We start from the raw sequence: 13,264 nt of genomic DNA on the forward strand, positions 1-13,264 counted from the left end.
TGGACTGAGGGACTGTGGTCACAAGTGCTTTTGCTGTGTGCTGCCATAGCAAGTTCAGAGGTCCCTGGTGCTCACTGTGACTGTTGGGTTGCAGCAGTGCAAGCATGTGGAGCAGGCTGGCAAGGGCCTCACTCAGCAGCAGCAATAAATCAGCTTTGAAGTTGTTGCAGGAGTAGTCAGGTGCAGGGGGAGGAGTGTTACTACCTATAGCCTCTACCCAAACACAGGTAGGGCCAAGGGTGCTTGTCACAGGCTGGTGCTTGGCTGTGGTGAGGGTGGATAAGACCAGTTAATCATTCCTTCCCATGCTAAGAAACAGGCTGGTAGCTGTGGGTCTCTCTTCAGGAGGGGTAGGAGTAGACCATGTGGTATGGGCTGTGACTGACCATCTGAGGGTGTTCTGATTTCCTTTGGGAAGGGCAGAAAAGAGATGGGTGGACCAGGTAGGGCCTGTCACCGTGGTTCTGGGTTCCTGGACTACATGCAAGTTGAAGTGAGGGTCAGCACACTCAAAGTACTGCTGCATGGCAGCAGTTACCATGGCAAGAGCCAGAGCTTGCTTTCTCTGTGGATTCCTCCCCCACAACTCAAAGCCTGGGTACCTTATGTTTTGCTGCTGGAATTCTCCAGGTTCATACAAGACTTAGGGTATACTTCTTTGATTACAGTAGCTGTGCAGTACAGTTTCTTTCCCAGCTCCATTAGTATCTCAAACCACATCTCCCTTCTGTGTTCTGCTGCTGTGGCAGGTGGTCTGTCCCCTGATGCATGTGGGTGTTGAGGCACCTTTGGAGGAGCATATGATGTCCAGTGGTCCCTACACAGACTGGCAGGAGCCCTGCACCTGGCTGTGGGCTCCTGGCACTGCTGCAGGGAAATAGAACACAACAAGCTCCACTGACAGCTAACAATTACCAATGTAACACCAAACTGGAATGCTGCTTCCTTGGTGGGCAGGGCAGTGCCCTCCATCAAGCCAAAGAGAGCCAGAAAAGTGGTTCTGATCCTGGATTTGCTCCTTGGTCTGTGACTATTGACCTGGTGGCAGCTGGGGCACTGAACACAGGTAAAACTCTTCAGCATGTTTGGCCCAGAGCATCACTGCTGGTGCTTAGAGCAGCCTGGATGAAGTTAGCACAGGTCTGGGGAAACTTTCTGGGAGGAGGGACAGAGGATGAGGAAGGGTTGTGCTGGTGGCTGCCCAGATGTCCCTCACTGTGCTGCAACTACACTGAAGGTACTGAGCTTCAATTGAGGAGGAACACATTTAGGGAAGGTTTTGTGTATTCACTGCCTGGAATACTTGGCTAACAGGATGGCGACAGCCCTTGCTTTCAGTGAGACCTGCATGGAGAGCTGGTCCCGTGTAAGAGGGAGGCCACCATCCACAGTAACACATTCCCCCAAGCTGGCTCAGGCCTTGGCATAAGATCAGATGTTGGCCATGGCCCTCCAGGGAGCAGGGAATGAGCTGGCCCCCAGGTGCTTCAGGGCAGCTGGAGCAGCTGGCAGTGCTTCAGAGTCAGGTTGGGACGAGCAAGGAAGAAACTGCAGCAGCAGTTTGCCTAGGAGGTCCAGCTTCTTTCAAACTGCAGAATCAGACTTTTACTGTGCGACAGCTTTGGATGGAGATACAGTGATTCTTCTGCTGCTAGCTGGGATAAGCCAGGGACACCCGGCCCACAGCCTCGGTACCGCAGCCGCAGGGCAGCGGCATTTCCCGGAACACGGGATGGCGGTGGCTGGGCGGTCCCGAGGGGCAGCAGCGGGCGGTGGGAGCCCCGTGGCGGGGCTCGCCCTGGGCCAGCTATTTTTGCCGCCGGCCCGGACTAATCCCCTGAGCCGCTTCCCGGCATTAGGTAACGGTGCGGCGGCATGCGCTCCGCGGTGTCCCAGGTCCGGGCGACCCCCGACAGTCGCGGCGCGGCGGGATCGGTGGCGACAAGCCCGGTGCGGGCTGGGGGCCGTGGGCACCCGCCGCCGAGGCCCGGGCGGGCCCGGACCGAGGCCAGCAGGTAGCGGCGGACGGCGAAGGGGGCCGGGGGCGGACATGCTGGGCCCGTCGCCCGGCGGCTCCCCGGAGAGGGAAACAGGGGCCGGCGGCCGGTCGCGGGGGCCCGGCCGGGAGCGGCGGGTGCGGTCCCGGCTGCCCCACACCGCCATCGCGGTGCCGTCGGTGCGCGAGGAGGAGCGGCTCTTTTACCGGCGGCTGGAGGCGCTGGCAGTGCCGGGGCCCGGCGGCTTCGGGCCGCTCTTCGCTTCCGAAGGCTGGAGCGACTTGACGGGTGAGCGGCGACCGGCGGGCGGCCCAGGCTGGGACGGGCGGTACCGGGGAGAGTCGGGCAAGGGGTACCAATTTCGGGCCTCCCGGCTCTCGGCACCTCCTCCCCCGCAGAGGACCGGCTGCTGCGGAAGCGCGTGGTGCGGGCCGGGCCGGGCGGGCCTCGGCCGCTGCCGGGCCAGGAGGTGTCGGTGAAGGTGCTGGGCGCCTTGGAGGACGGCGGGCTGGTGGAGCGGGACCCGCGACTCATCTTCGTGCCGGGTCACGGGGATGTCGTGCAGGTGAGCCCGAACCGGTCCGCGGTTCAGTGCCGTGTGGGCACAACGCAGCCCGGGACTCCGACCCGGCAGCTCCGCCGTGCTCGTTCACAGGCTCTGGAGCTGGGCGTCCCCACCATGCAGCCCGGGGAGGTTTCCTTCTTCCTCGCCGCTTTCCCCTACGCCTATGGCCGCCCGGGCAGGTAGGTAGGGCGGGCGGGCAGGGACACCGAGCTAGGCGGGGACTGGAGCAGGCAGGGGGCGGGAGGGCAGACGGACCGGGGCGGGCAGACAACAGGGACAGGCGAGACAGGAGGACCAGAGCCGGTAGGGCCGGCAGGGCAGGGAACCGGGGCGGGCAGGGGTCGCGGGCAGCCGGCGCTGTACCAGCAGGGAGCCCGACGTGCCGCCCGAGGCGCCGCTGCTGTTCGAGGTGACGCTGCTAGAGGTGCGGGACGGCCCCGACCCGCAGCCGCTGCCGCCCTCCGTCCGCCTGCGCCTGGGCTCGCAGCGCCGGGAGCGGGGCAACTTCCACTTCGCGCGGGGTGACTTCGCGGCGGCGCTGCGATCGTACCGGCTGTCCCTACGCGCCCTGGACGGCCCCACCACCGGTGAGACCGGACGGGAGGGAGGGTCCGGGGCTGCGGGGCTGAGGGGCTGAGGCCGCCGCTCGCCCCGCAGCTCCGCCTGGGCCCGAGGAGGAAGAGGAGCTGCGGGAGCAGCGCGTGAAGTGTCTCAACAATTGCGCGGCCGCCGAGCTGAAGCTGGGGCGGGCGGAGGAGGCGTTGGCGGCCTGCGAGGCGGCCCTGCGGATCAACCCCGACAACGGTCGGGCGTTGCTCCGGCGCGGTCAGGTGGGGCTCGCATCGTCCCACACCTCCCCGCTCCCCTCGGCCCGGCCATCCACTACCCTCCGCTCCTCTCCCCGCAGCTGCTGGCAGAGCAGGGCCGGGACGCAGAGGCGGCGCTCGTCCTGAGGAGAGCCCTGGAACTGGACCCGGCCAGCAAGGTGTGTGAGCCGGGGCGCGAGGGCGGGCGGTAGTCCCACAGGACCTGGTACCAGGAGCAATGGGGAGGGAGAGGATCCCGCAAGAGTCGGTACTGGGGTGGTCGAGTGTCCCACCGCAGCCGCCCCTCGCCCGCAGGTGATCCACACCGAGCTCTCACGGCTGGCGAAGCGCCAGAGCCCCCCATCCAGCACCGCCCCGCAGAATCCCCGCCACGACCCGATGCGGCCGCCGAGCCCCACGTGCGTAGGCGAATCGGGCGGTGCAGGGACGGGTGCCCATCCCGCACCCTCTTGGCACGGATGGCGCTTACAGCCGTCCTTCCTCGTAGATCCCCCGCACCGCCCGCGGCGGAAGAAGCGATCTGAGCCGCCACGCAGCGCCCCAGAGCCTGACCAAGGAGACGGAAGAGCTCTCATACCGTCCTCCCCGCATCGCCCCACACTCCCCGGGGCGGAAAACTGCTGGGGGAGGGCTGAGGGAGGGGCGGGACGGCGCTCCGCGCCCCCGTCCCGCACCGTCCGCATCGCTCTCCCCGCTTGGCAGAGCTTCCCGCACACCTCATGACGTCACGGCGGGGGCGGTTCCCCACGCCACGCATCCTGTCGCGCGGGGGCGACTGCGGCGCTTGCGACAACCTTCCGGCTTTTTCGCCCCCGCCGGCAGAAGGGAGGCCATAGCCCGCGGCCAATCAGGCGGGGCCTTACCGGAGAGACGCACCAATGGAAGCGCAGCGGGGGATGGAGCGGCGCAATGATTGGCTGCGGCGTCCCTTAAAGCACCGCGCGGGGCGGGGCGTGGGGGGGGTCAGTGCGGGACGTGGCGGTGGAGTGGAGGTGGGAGGGAGCGGCGCCATGACCCGTGAGTTGGGGGGAAGGAAGGAATGTAAAGGGGACCGGGACTGGCGAGTGCGGTGGGCTGGGGCGGTGGGGGGCTGGTCTGGGACCCAGGAGTGCGGTGGGGCCGGGGTCAGGGGCCACGCCATGATCCGCAGACGCGCCGGGACCCGCCCTGCGGGCAGTGGTCGGGCCGGGGTGTGGGGTGGTGGCGCCGCGGGCGGTGAGCGGGGCCGGGCCGCGCCGCGCTGAGGCGGGCGCGCCGTGGCAGGCGGCAACCAGCGCGAACTGGCGCGGCAGAAGAACCTGAAGAAGCAGAGCGACTCGGGCAAGGGCAAGCGGCGGGACGACGGGCTCTCGGCTGCCGCCCGCAAGCAGAGGTGAGCGCCGGGCCGGCCCCGCCGGCTTCCCCCGCCCTGGTCCCTGCTCCCGCCCCGCGGCGGTGCCGGCCCCGCCGCCAGCCTCGCCGCGCTCCCCGCAGGGACTCGGAGATCATGCAGCAGAAGCAGAAGAAGGCCGACGAGAAGAAGGAGGGCAACAAGTAGCGGGCGGCCGCGCCGGGCTGCCGCCCCAGGGCCGGTCCCGCCGGCAGGATGCCCTGCGCCGCCCCCGGCCGGGTCCCGCCGGGACCCCCGGCATCGCCCCGCGCCCTGCGGCGCCGTCCCTTATTAAAGTAGCTGTGGAGCCCTGCACGCTGCGTCTGCTCGTCCGTGCGCCGGGCGGGGGGTGGGCGAGCACGGGTACTGCTGGCGGAGTAATCGTGTCCGCGGAGAGAAGGACCGAGCGCGGCCGAGACAGAGTCAAGCGGCGGCATCTTGACGGTGAGGAACAAAGGTGGGATCGGGCCTGGGCGGTCTTTGGGGCAGCACCCGGGGATCAGCGTGGGGGATAAGCGCCGAACACCCCGGGGCGGGTGGGAGAACTGGGAGCCTCGAGGAACGAAGCTGGAGGGCACGGCGCTGGAGCGGGCCGGGGCGCAGGCAGGCCCCGGGGCCGGTCGGAGGGCGGCGGTGGAGAGATGGCGGCCGGGCCTGCGCACCGGGGGAGAGCCGCGCTGCGGCACGGCCGGGGCGGGCCCAGCTGTAGCGGCCCGTCCGGCAGCCTCGCGGAGCCGCTAGCGTTGCGATGAGGTCCAGCCCAGTACTAATGCCGGTGCCGATCGGCCTTTTCACCTCCCTGCAGGGGCAGAATGATGGCGGCAGCACGGGGACGGGTCCCGCTCCAGCCTGGGCTCCTCACCGAGCGAGATGCAGCAGCGCATCCACCGCTTTGGTGGCCGTCCTTGGCGCCGAACAGGCAGCCCTGGGCCTGGGGCTGGTAGTGGGTGTCAGTGGGGCCCTGGTTACCCCGGGGGCCCTGAGGAGCTGCTGCTCACCATGGCCAGCTGCCTGTGGTCTGTGTGTACCCCTCTGCCAGGCCAGGCTGCAGATTCATTCTGTTCCCGGCCAGCATCAATGGCTGTGACTGCTCGATGTCCTGCAGGATAGAAGAGTGGCATGGGGCTTTCTGGGGCTGGCAACCTATGGCCACATTGGCTGCCTCCCATCATGCCTGTGCTGGGCCTGGGAGCCAGATGCAGTTCCAGGCCTGATAGAAACACCAGGAAAAGGGAAAACGTTGGGGAAAGCACTCTCACTTTTCCTGGGGGCTTCCCCTTGTCTGGCAGTAGCCCAGCCCCTGCCTGCCTCATTCCTGTTCCCCAGGTCAGTTTGGGGTACAGCAAATTCCACCCCCCTGAAATTGTCAAGGCTTCTGCCCCTCTTCTGGGGGCTGGGTGTCTCTTGGACCCTTCCCACCCTGATGTCCTCAATCCCACTGGTGGATGCTGAGGAAGGTGCTCAGGGAGCTGATGTTGTGGAGGAGTAGCAAGCACGCTGTGGGCTTTGTGGAAGTAGGACGAGGTGATGCTCCAGTACCAAATGCTGGGGCTGTCACTGCTGCTGGTGTGGTGACTGGCTGCTGTGGGGCTGCTGCTGGAACCCTGCCACAGTCCTGGGCCTCCTGGCCCTGTGCTCTCAGCTCTCCTGCCCAGCTGTGTCCCAGATCTGTAATGTGGTTTGCTCCCCATCCACCAGAAGCTGCTTGATCTGGAAGTCCACCCCTGCTAGGAGGAACGTTCAGTGCCACCTCTTGTGCTGCTGGACCCGCTAAAGTTCCCTCCCCAGCCCTTTCAGCCTTGTGGGAGATGCATTCAGCCCAGTCTTCTGGGTGGGGTGAGGCAGGGAAACCCCACTGGGGCATGGCCCAGAGCACTGGAGAGCCCCTGGGTGATGGGGGCTGCCAGGAACCCCCACTCCAGTGTTACCTGTTTGATGTCTCCAAGATGGTGCCACAGCTGCCCTTCCCCGAGCCCCCCATGTGTGCCCTTATCTCCTGAGGTGGGAGAGGTGTGAGGGGCAGCCCCAGGGCACTGGGCACTGCAGTCCCTCATCTCTGCTGCTCCAGTCAGAGACCCCACAATTGCCTTGCTGCTGCACTGGGACCAACTGGACCCCAGTGGCACTCGCCCACGGTGCTGCCCTTACCTCACCTCCTGCTTCGCTGTATGCCCAGGCTGTGCCAGCCTTGTGGGCACCCTGGTGATGCGTGTCAGTCTGTCCTGCACCCACCGCCACCACCACAGTGTGGGGCCCATTGGGCACAGTGTGTGCTGCAGCCCCACGCTGCTGTGCTGGGAGCTGCCCTGCCATGATTGCTCTGTGGGTGGGGGCCCAGGGCCACTCTGATCCTACAGCCACACTGGCAGTGTGCCCTCCCTGGGGGCAGCAGCCATGGGCTGCACACCCTCCTGCAACCCTGGGCCTCAGAGCACTGCAGAACCCTGTTCTGCACGCCCTGCTTGTCCCCGCCTCTGGCAGAGCCACCCTGAAGGTGTCCTCAGCTGTGGCTGTTGTGTGGCCAGTGCCCGAGTGCTGCAGGCACCCCCTCTCCTCATCCCCATGGCAGCAGCTGGCACAGGCTCGGTTCAGAGTTCTATATAAAAATGTATTTAAGGGGGTATTTACAGTGAATGCACCACAGCAGTGGCTGCCATGGCAGAGCCCTGCTCCCCCAGTGGGGCCAGGGCAACCAGGCTGTGGGCTGAGCACCTGCCACCAGCTTGCTCTGGCCCTTTGGGTGGCCCTGGCTCAGCACAGGGCCAGTATCCCTGAGTGCATCCACCTCCCGTGTTCCACTCAGCTCTTGGATGCTGCTGTCTCCTGGGACAGGGGGTGAGAGGAGGCCAGGAGGACCAAGCAGGGCCAGGGCACGGCAGGGACCAGTCCTGGGCACAGTTTGTCCTGGCAGGGACTATGTGGAGACATTGATGCGCTGTGGAGTACGTCGGCGCCGCACGATGCGTGGCCCTGTACTGCTGCGACGGTGCTGTGGGGAGCCATGGACGCAGAAGGGGCTCAGCAGCAGCCACAAGTAGAGCAGGACACAAGCCCAGCACGAGGACACCTTCACCCAGAAGGTTGACCAGCTCCCGTGTGTGAAGGTGGTCTCCAGCACCGCATTCTCATAGCTGGTGGGAGAGTGCAGGCACTGGTGCCCAAGGGATGCCAACACAGGGGATTCCAGTGCCAGCTGCAGCCACCAGGTCACCCTGTGTCCCAGTGGCCACGTGCCCCTAGGCATGTCCCTTCTGCCACGGCCCGTCCAGCCCTTCTCACTGTGCTGCACAGCTGCCACCGGAGCAGTGCAGGTCTGTGGGCACAGAGCCCTGAGCATCCCCAGCACGTGCCAGCTAGGTGATACCATCACTGCCCGGCACAGAGGTTTAGAGTGAGATTAGGGAGTGCTGGGCAGCAGTAGAGTCCTACCTGAACCAGTTGGTGAGTGTCATCATAACATAGAGCGAGGCAAGGAAGAAGACAAAGTGGAAAGCTGAGTAGCTGTAGACCACCCGGTCCTGTTCATCCTGGATGATGAACTGTCCCTTGGCATTCTCTTCTACTTGCTCACATGTCTGGTCGGTGCCTGGAGGAATGTGGGGGCATGGCAGATCCTGCAGCCCTCCCTCACCGGCACTGCCAGGCTGGGACACAGGCTCTGCCTACTCTCCCACACAGACACTGCACTCACCTCTCAGCTCCTCCTCCATCTTCTCAGGGCAGCAGAAGCAGCAGGAAGGTTTCTGCAGGGAGAGCGGGTGGTGACTGCCCAGCCCTGTGGCCACCAAGGCTGAGATCTGTCTGATGCCAGGGCAAGTGGTGTGTGTAATAGACAGACCTGCCCCTCTCTGGGGCTGGGACAGAGCCTTGAGGTGGTGGGTCTGGGGTGCCCGTAGCAGGAGGACATGGAGCACAGCTGCATCCATGCTACTCACTTTAAACTCAAAGCTGTAGACTTTGACCATCCAGAGGGGTCCAAAGATCTCAGCAAGGTATGAGGCTTCATTGCTGTGCCCAGGAGAGAGGCAGAAATCATAACACAGGCAGCCATCACCCTGTGCTGGGCTCCCAGCCTGCCCCATGGATTCCCAATGGCCACAGGAGCTCTGCTGTGCTGCCCCTGTCCACCCACCACGCCCCGCCTGCTCTTGTCCTGCCACCCCTCAGGACACCCCTGGCACCCCATGTGGTGCCGGTTGGGCTGGCTGTGCCTGGGCAGGGTACACGCACCATGCAAAGAGCACGCAGGCATACATGATAGCAGCGCCCAGCACGGCGACGGTGGTGTCCTCAGTCTGCAGCTCATCCTGCCGAACCCCCGGGAAGCAGACAGTGAGGTTCTGCCCCTTGTACAGCACTGCAGGGAGGTGGAGGTGAGAAGGGCAAGCATCATGGTGGGGACTGCTGGTGGTGGACAGGGACACCCACCTCTCTCCGGGGGACGGCTGGAAAGTGCGGAGAAGGTTAGGTACATCACATAGCAGCTGATGATTGAGGACTGCAGCAGCCCTGACCGTGGCTGCTCTGCAAGAGTGGGGACAGAGGTGTTTATTACTGGAGTTCCTGGAGTGCCTTGATGGATGCCTGGAGTGCCTGGTGGGTGGGGCTCAGGGTGGGCCCTGGGCCGTCCCCTCCTGCCACTCACCTGTCCAGTGCCTTGCACCAAGGTACAGGAATGGCCAGTGGGAACCCTGGGGAGCTAGGTTCTCCTCCAGTGCCCAAGTGCTGACCCCAAGCTGGGGCCCAGTCATCCCCAGCCCAGGACACAGCTGGCCATGCAGCATGGCAGCCCTCACCATGCTGTGCTGTGATACTCACTGAGCCGCACACATGGTGTGATGGAGATGAAGGACATGATGCCACAGAGGCTGCCATTGATGGCAAGCAGTGCTTTGTTGAGGTGGCAGGCGGCTGGGTGGGTGTAGAACTTGTAGAGGAAGGAGAAGGCGGCAGAGGCAAGGGTGTAGAAGGTGGCTGTGGCTAGCAGCACGGCCAGATACCAGCGCTTGTCCTGTGCAGCACCTGTCAGCCTGTGGAAGAGTGGATAAGCAGTGGCAGTGGGCAAGTACCCACCCAGCACCCCAACACTCACCAGTTCTTGTTCCAGGTGTGCGCAAAGGCTGTGATCAACACCAGCTGGATGAGGATGAAGGCAAAGCCCCCACAGACACCTATGTAGTGCCAGGCTGGGGGAAGAGGGCAGAGGTAGAGATAGCGCAGGGCAGGTGGGGGCCAAAAGGGGTGCCCACAGTGCCAGTTCAGACAGGGTGGGGGACACACCTTGGATGAAGTTGTCCTCAGGGATGAAGAAGCTGGCGGCCCAGAGGCCCACCAGCACCAGCAGCTTCAGGAGCCAGAACCTGCAGGACAGTTAACATCAGTAGGACAGAGCCCCTGACAGCCCCACCTCAGGGCAATCCCATCCCAGGACACCCTGTCCTAGCCCCATGGCCCATCTTTACCCATTGTGGAGCTGCGCACGGCAGTCGGAGCTGGAGCGCACGTTGAGCAGCAGGGCAGCCTGTGCCAGGTGGAAGCAGGCAGTACCAAAACAGACCCGATACACGGCCGAGGAACCCACCAGCTGCTCACAGTCTGTGCCCCCTGGCAGGTGTTGGCACAGCACCACTGAGAAGGGCACCTGGTGGGCATGGTGGTTGATGGGACAGGGCTGCTGGTGTGTCCACGCAGCATCCCCCAGTGCCCACGGCATCCAGCACATCTAAACTTTCAATATTCCCACCATTCCAAATACCCTCCTCAGTACCCTGGGACCCCCAGCATGCCAGGCAAATCCTGCATCTCTGTACCCCTGACACCCCTTCCCCCTTGGCACTCCCAGCAGCCCTGTTACTATCCTAGTATCCCAGTATCCTCAGAATCCCAGTACTTCCGATGCCCCTGGCAATTCTGGCATACCCAGGGTTCCCTTGCATGCCCCTGAAGTGCCTGGCACCCCAGTACCCCCAGAACTCATAGTACCCTTGAGACCCCCAGCACCCTTGGGACCCCCAATACTCCCAGTATCCGGGGTGTCCCGGTTCCCTCCGTCACCTTCTCCGTGATAGCCTGGGCCACAGTGCGGGACAGCATGAGGCAGCACACGGCAGAGGCCAGGACATGCAGGAGCGTGTAAAGGATACGCGTGCTCGTGGACACACGGAGCCCGTGACAACCGCAGCAGACCTGGGGAGGGGCATGGTCAGCGGGGACCCCAAGGGGCCAGCACTACTTCCCAGCCTGGCTCAGCGCACTCTACCCACCCAGCCTCACTCCCAGCCACGCTCCCAGCCCAGACAGACCCCAGGTCCCACCTGGAAGAGCAGCGGGTGCAGGAGATGCCCGTGTGCCCGTGTGCCCGCCATGGCCCAGCTCGGCTCTGCTCAGCCCCCGCGGCGTTGATGGGATTAGGGGATTGTCAGCTCGGCCCGCCCTGCCATCTGCTCTCTGTTCCCTCCAGGCCACCCCTGGCGGGCTCCATGGGCACTGTCCAGTGACTCCTTGCCATGGGCATCCCTGCCCAGACCCCGGTCCCTCCTTGGGCAGGGCGAGGCCCTGGAAGGTGGCCCGAACATGAGTTTGGATGAGGGGCACGGGGGGTCTGCACCATGGTCTCCGTGATCCCAGAGCAGTACCACAGAGCTGTGTGGAGGGGCTGGGGGATGTGGACTTTACTGGAGGACTGGAGCAGCCCCGGGCACAGGGGCACCCAGGGGACACAGGTACTTCGCTGGGTTAGTGGGAGGGCATGAAGCACATCCAGCGGGCAGCAGGATGCCCCAGGGCCGGCAGGAGCTGGGGACAAGAAAGGCGGTGTAGGGGACTCTGTGCTGGGGCTCCGTCACCTTTCTTCAGCTGCTCCACAGCCATTCAGGCTTCGTGCTGGCAGAGCCCTGATAGCGGATGCCGCGGCTGCAGCGGCGGTGACACACGTCCCCCGTGTCCCCCGCTGCCACACCGGGCGCGGAGCACGCCCGGGTCGCGGTGTCCCGGGTGGGTGAGGCGGGAGACGCGCGCGAGGCGAGCGGCGGGGCCGGGCCGGCATCGGGGCACGGAAAGGCACGGCCGCCTCTCCCGGGGACCCGGCCGGGGCCCCGCTGCGGCCTGCCTCGTCCGACCGTCCGTGTGGCGGAGGTGGGAGCCACATCGGGGTCGCTGACCCGGCGATCCCAGTTCACCGCCGGCGGGCACTCGCGGGCAGCGGCGGCGGGACTGCGCCCGCCCGGCCTGGCTCTGCTCCTCGGCAGCGCCGGCGGCCCGCTGAGGTCGAGCGGCCCGAAAGGCCGGGAGTGCCGGCCCTGCCAGCTCCGACCTGCCCGGAGCCCGGGGCGCGCGGGGCCGGGCCCGCTTCTGGCGGCGCGCGCCGCTCGCTGCCCCCGCCGGCAGCGCACGTGACCGGAAGCGGCCGCGGCGGCGGCGGCATGGCGGCGGGGGGCGATGTGGGGGTGGGGCTGGGGACGGGGCCGAACGGCTCCGGCGGCGGGAGCGGTGGGGGGGGGGGTCGGGCGGCCGAGAAGCCGCGGAAGCACGATAGCGGCGCGGCGGACCTGGAGCGCGTCACGGACTACGCGGAGGAGAAGGAGATCCAGAGCTCCAACCTGGAGACGGTGCGGCGGCGGGACGGGACCGGGCCAGGGTGGGAGGCCGGGTGCTGCCTGCAGCGGGGCCGAGCCGGGCGCTGACCACCGCGCCTGCACGCCCATCCCGGTACCGGCGCCGATGCCCGTGCCGCCGGCGTGGCGCTGAGCCGCCCGGTGCCGCGCAGCGGGGTGACCGCGCTCGTTCTGGGCAGGCTATGTCGGTGATCGGAGACCGGAGGTCCCGGGAGCAGAAAGCCAAGCAGGAGAGGTAACCGTCCGCGCTCGCTCCGGGGCAGTGCCTGTCTCGGAACTTGTCACCACTCAGGACACGACCCAGGCATCTGCTTCCCTGTCTGACATCCCGGCCCTTCCCCGGCCCCCTCCCAGCCCCGCGCGGCTGCGAGCGGCCGCTCCTGCCCGCCTCACGGCCGAGGTGCACCGGCCAGCGGCGGCTGTTGGTCACCGGAGGTTTGTCCATCTCTTGTCGTAGGGAGAAAGAACTGGCAAAAGTGACCATCAAGAAGGAGGATCTAGAGCTGATTGTGAGTAGGGGCGGGACCCCAGGCAGGCTGTGACTTGTCCCAAATCTTGGGTGTGAAATTGCACCCACGGAGGAGGCCGGTGCATGCCTGCCCTGAGGCCGGTCGGGTGTCCCTGCGGGTGGGTGTCCCCCACTGCCCCCCGCCCGTGGGGTCCTGCGGATGCTGTACGGGGCTGTGGCTGTTTTTCTGCAGATGACGGAGATGGAAATATCACGGGCTGCAGCGGAGCGCAGCCTGCGCGAGCACATGGGCAACGTGGTGGAGGCTCTTATCACCCTCACCAACTGAGCTGGGAGGCCACGGGCTGCCAGGCATGGGGCTCTTGCCATACCAATAAAAGCACTGGTGGGACTGGGCTGTCTTTGTGGTCTACGCAGTGCTGGG

General features: G+C 65.6%; 4 protein-coding genes across 4 annotated transcripts; 3 read left to right on the forward strand and 1 right to left on the reverse strand.

Moving 5' to 3' along the window:
- The first annotated feature begins 1,732 nt into the window (after window positions 1–1,732).
- LOC106628109 (peptidyl-prolyl cis-trans isomerase FKBP8-like) lies at window positions 1,733–4,054 on the forward strand. Its single transcript, XM_088063252.1, has 7 exons — window positions 1,733–2,285; window positions 2,396–2,741; window positions 2,932–3,149; window positions 3,220–3,392; window positions 3,470–3,547; window positions 3,684–3,787; window positions 3,877–4,054. The coding sequence occupies exons 1-7, from the start codon at window positions 1,733–1,735 to the stop codon at window positions 3,911–3,913; spliced, it is 1,509 nt and encodes a 502-aa protein (XP_087919378.1). The 3' UTR covers window positions 3,914–4,054.
- A 132-nt stretch (window positions 4,055–4,186) lies between these two features.
- On the forward strand, window positions 4,187–5,073 carry SERF2 (small EDRK-rich factor 2). Its single transcript, XM_005521691.3, has 3 exons — window positions 4,187–4,406; window positions 4,653–4,761; window positions 4,863–5,073. Exons 1-3 carry the CDS (start codon window positions 4,268–4,270, stop codon window positions 4,924–4,926), a joined length of 312 nt encoding a protein of 103 aa, XP_005521748.2. The 5' UTR covers window positions 4,187–4,267; the 3' UTR covers window positions 4,927–5,073.
- A 2,311-nt stretch (window positions 5,074–7,384) lies between these two features.
- On the reverse strand, window positions 7,385–11,523 carry SERINC4 (serine incorporator 4). The gene is made up of 12 exons (XM_014251001.2): window positions 11,073–11,523; window positions 10,813–10,944; window positions 10,221–10,399; window positions 10,039–10,118; window positions 9,851–9,944; window positions 9,577–9,788; window positions 9,187–9,282; window positions 8,989–9,115; window positions 8,694–8,766; window positions 8,450–8,501; window positions 8,188–8,344; window positions 7,385–7,889 (listed from the first exon to the last, which is right to left on the reverse strand). Exons 1-12 carry the CDS (start codon window positions 11,121–11,123, stop codon window positions 7,673–7,675), a joined length of 1,470 nt encoding a protein of 489 aa, XP_014106476.1. The 5' UTR covers window positions 11,124–11,523; the 3' UTR covers window positions 7,385–7,672.
- Window positions 11,524–12,179: 656 nt separating this feature from the next.
- HYPK (huntingtin interacting protein K) lies at window positions 12,180–13,231 on the forward strand. Its single transcript, XM_005521690.3, has 4 exons — window positions 12,180–12,365; window positions 12,551–12,606; window positions 12,829–12,880; window positions 13,073–13,231. Exons 1-4 carry the CDS (start codon window positions 12,180–12,182, stop codon window positions 13,166–13,168), a joined length of 390 nt encoding a protein of 129 aa, XP_005521747.2. The 3' UTR covers window positions 13,169–13,231.
- Window positions 13,232–13,264: the final 33 nt, after the last annotated feature.

The sequence above is a fragment of the Pseudopodoces humilis genome, chromosome 16 (genome assembly GCF_049639895.1).
Source record: "Pseudopodoces humilis isolate 2021_Gansu_Grassland_sample_001 chromosome 16, ASM4963989v1, whole genome shotgun sequence".
Taxonomy (NCBI): Eukaryota; Metazoa; Chordata; class Aves; order Passeriformes; family Paridae; genus Pseudopodoces; species Pseudopodoces humilis.

Bases quoted from the DNA above. Each gene is read 5' to 3' on its own strand.
- LOC106628109 (XM_088063252.1), top strand. From the start codon at position 1,733: ATGGCGGTGGCTGGGCGGTCCCGAGGGGCAGCAGCGGGCGGTGGGAGC. The intron at 3,393-3,469 runs GTGGGGCTCGCA...CTCTCCCCGCAG, and splicing joins CGTTGCTCCGGCGCGGTCAG to CTGCTGGCAGAGCAGGGCCG. The intron at 3,548-3,683 runs GTGTGTGAGCCG...CCTCGCCCGCAG, and splicing joins AACTGGACCCGGCCAGCAAG to GTGATCCACACCGAGCTCTC.
- SERF2 (XM_005521691.3), top strand. From the start codon at position 4,268: ATGGAAGCGCAGCGGGGGATGGAGCGGCGCAATGATTGGCTGCGGCGT. The intron at 4,407-4,652 runs GTGAGTTGGGGG...GCGCCGTGGCAG, and splicing joins AGGGAGCGGCGCCATGACCC to GCGGCAACCAGCGCGAACTG. The intron at 4,762-4,862 runs GTGAGCGCCGGG...CGCTCCCCGCAG, and splicing joins GCTGCCGCCCGCAAGCAGAG to GGACTCGGAGATCATGCAGC.
- SERINC4 (XM_014251001.2), bottom strand. From the start codon at position 11,123: ATGGCGGGCACACGGGCACACGGGCATCTCCTGCACCCGCTGCTCTTC. The intron at 9,283-9,576 runs GTGAGTATCACA...CCACTCTTGCAG, and splicing joins CACACCATGTGTGCGGCTCA to AGCAGCCACGGTCAGGGCTG. The intron at 7,890-8,187 runs GTAGGACTCTAC...CTCTCCCACCAG, and splicing joins ACACTCACCAACTGGTTCAG to CTATGAGAATGCGGTGCTGG.
- HYPK (XM_005521690.3), top strand. From the start codon at position 12,180: ATGGCGGCGGGGGGCGATGTGGGGGTGGGGCTGGGGACGGGGCCGAAC. The intron at 12,366-12,550 runs GTGCGGCGGCGG...CGTTCTGGGCAG, and splicing joins AGAGCTCCAACCTGGAGACG to GCTATGTCGGTGATCGGAGA. The intron at 12,607-12,828 runs GTAACCGTCCGC...CTCTTGTCGTAG, and splicing joins CAGAAAGCCAAGCAGGAGAG to GGAGAAAGAACTGGCAAAAG.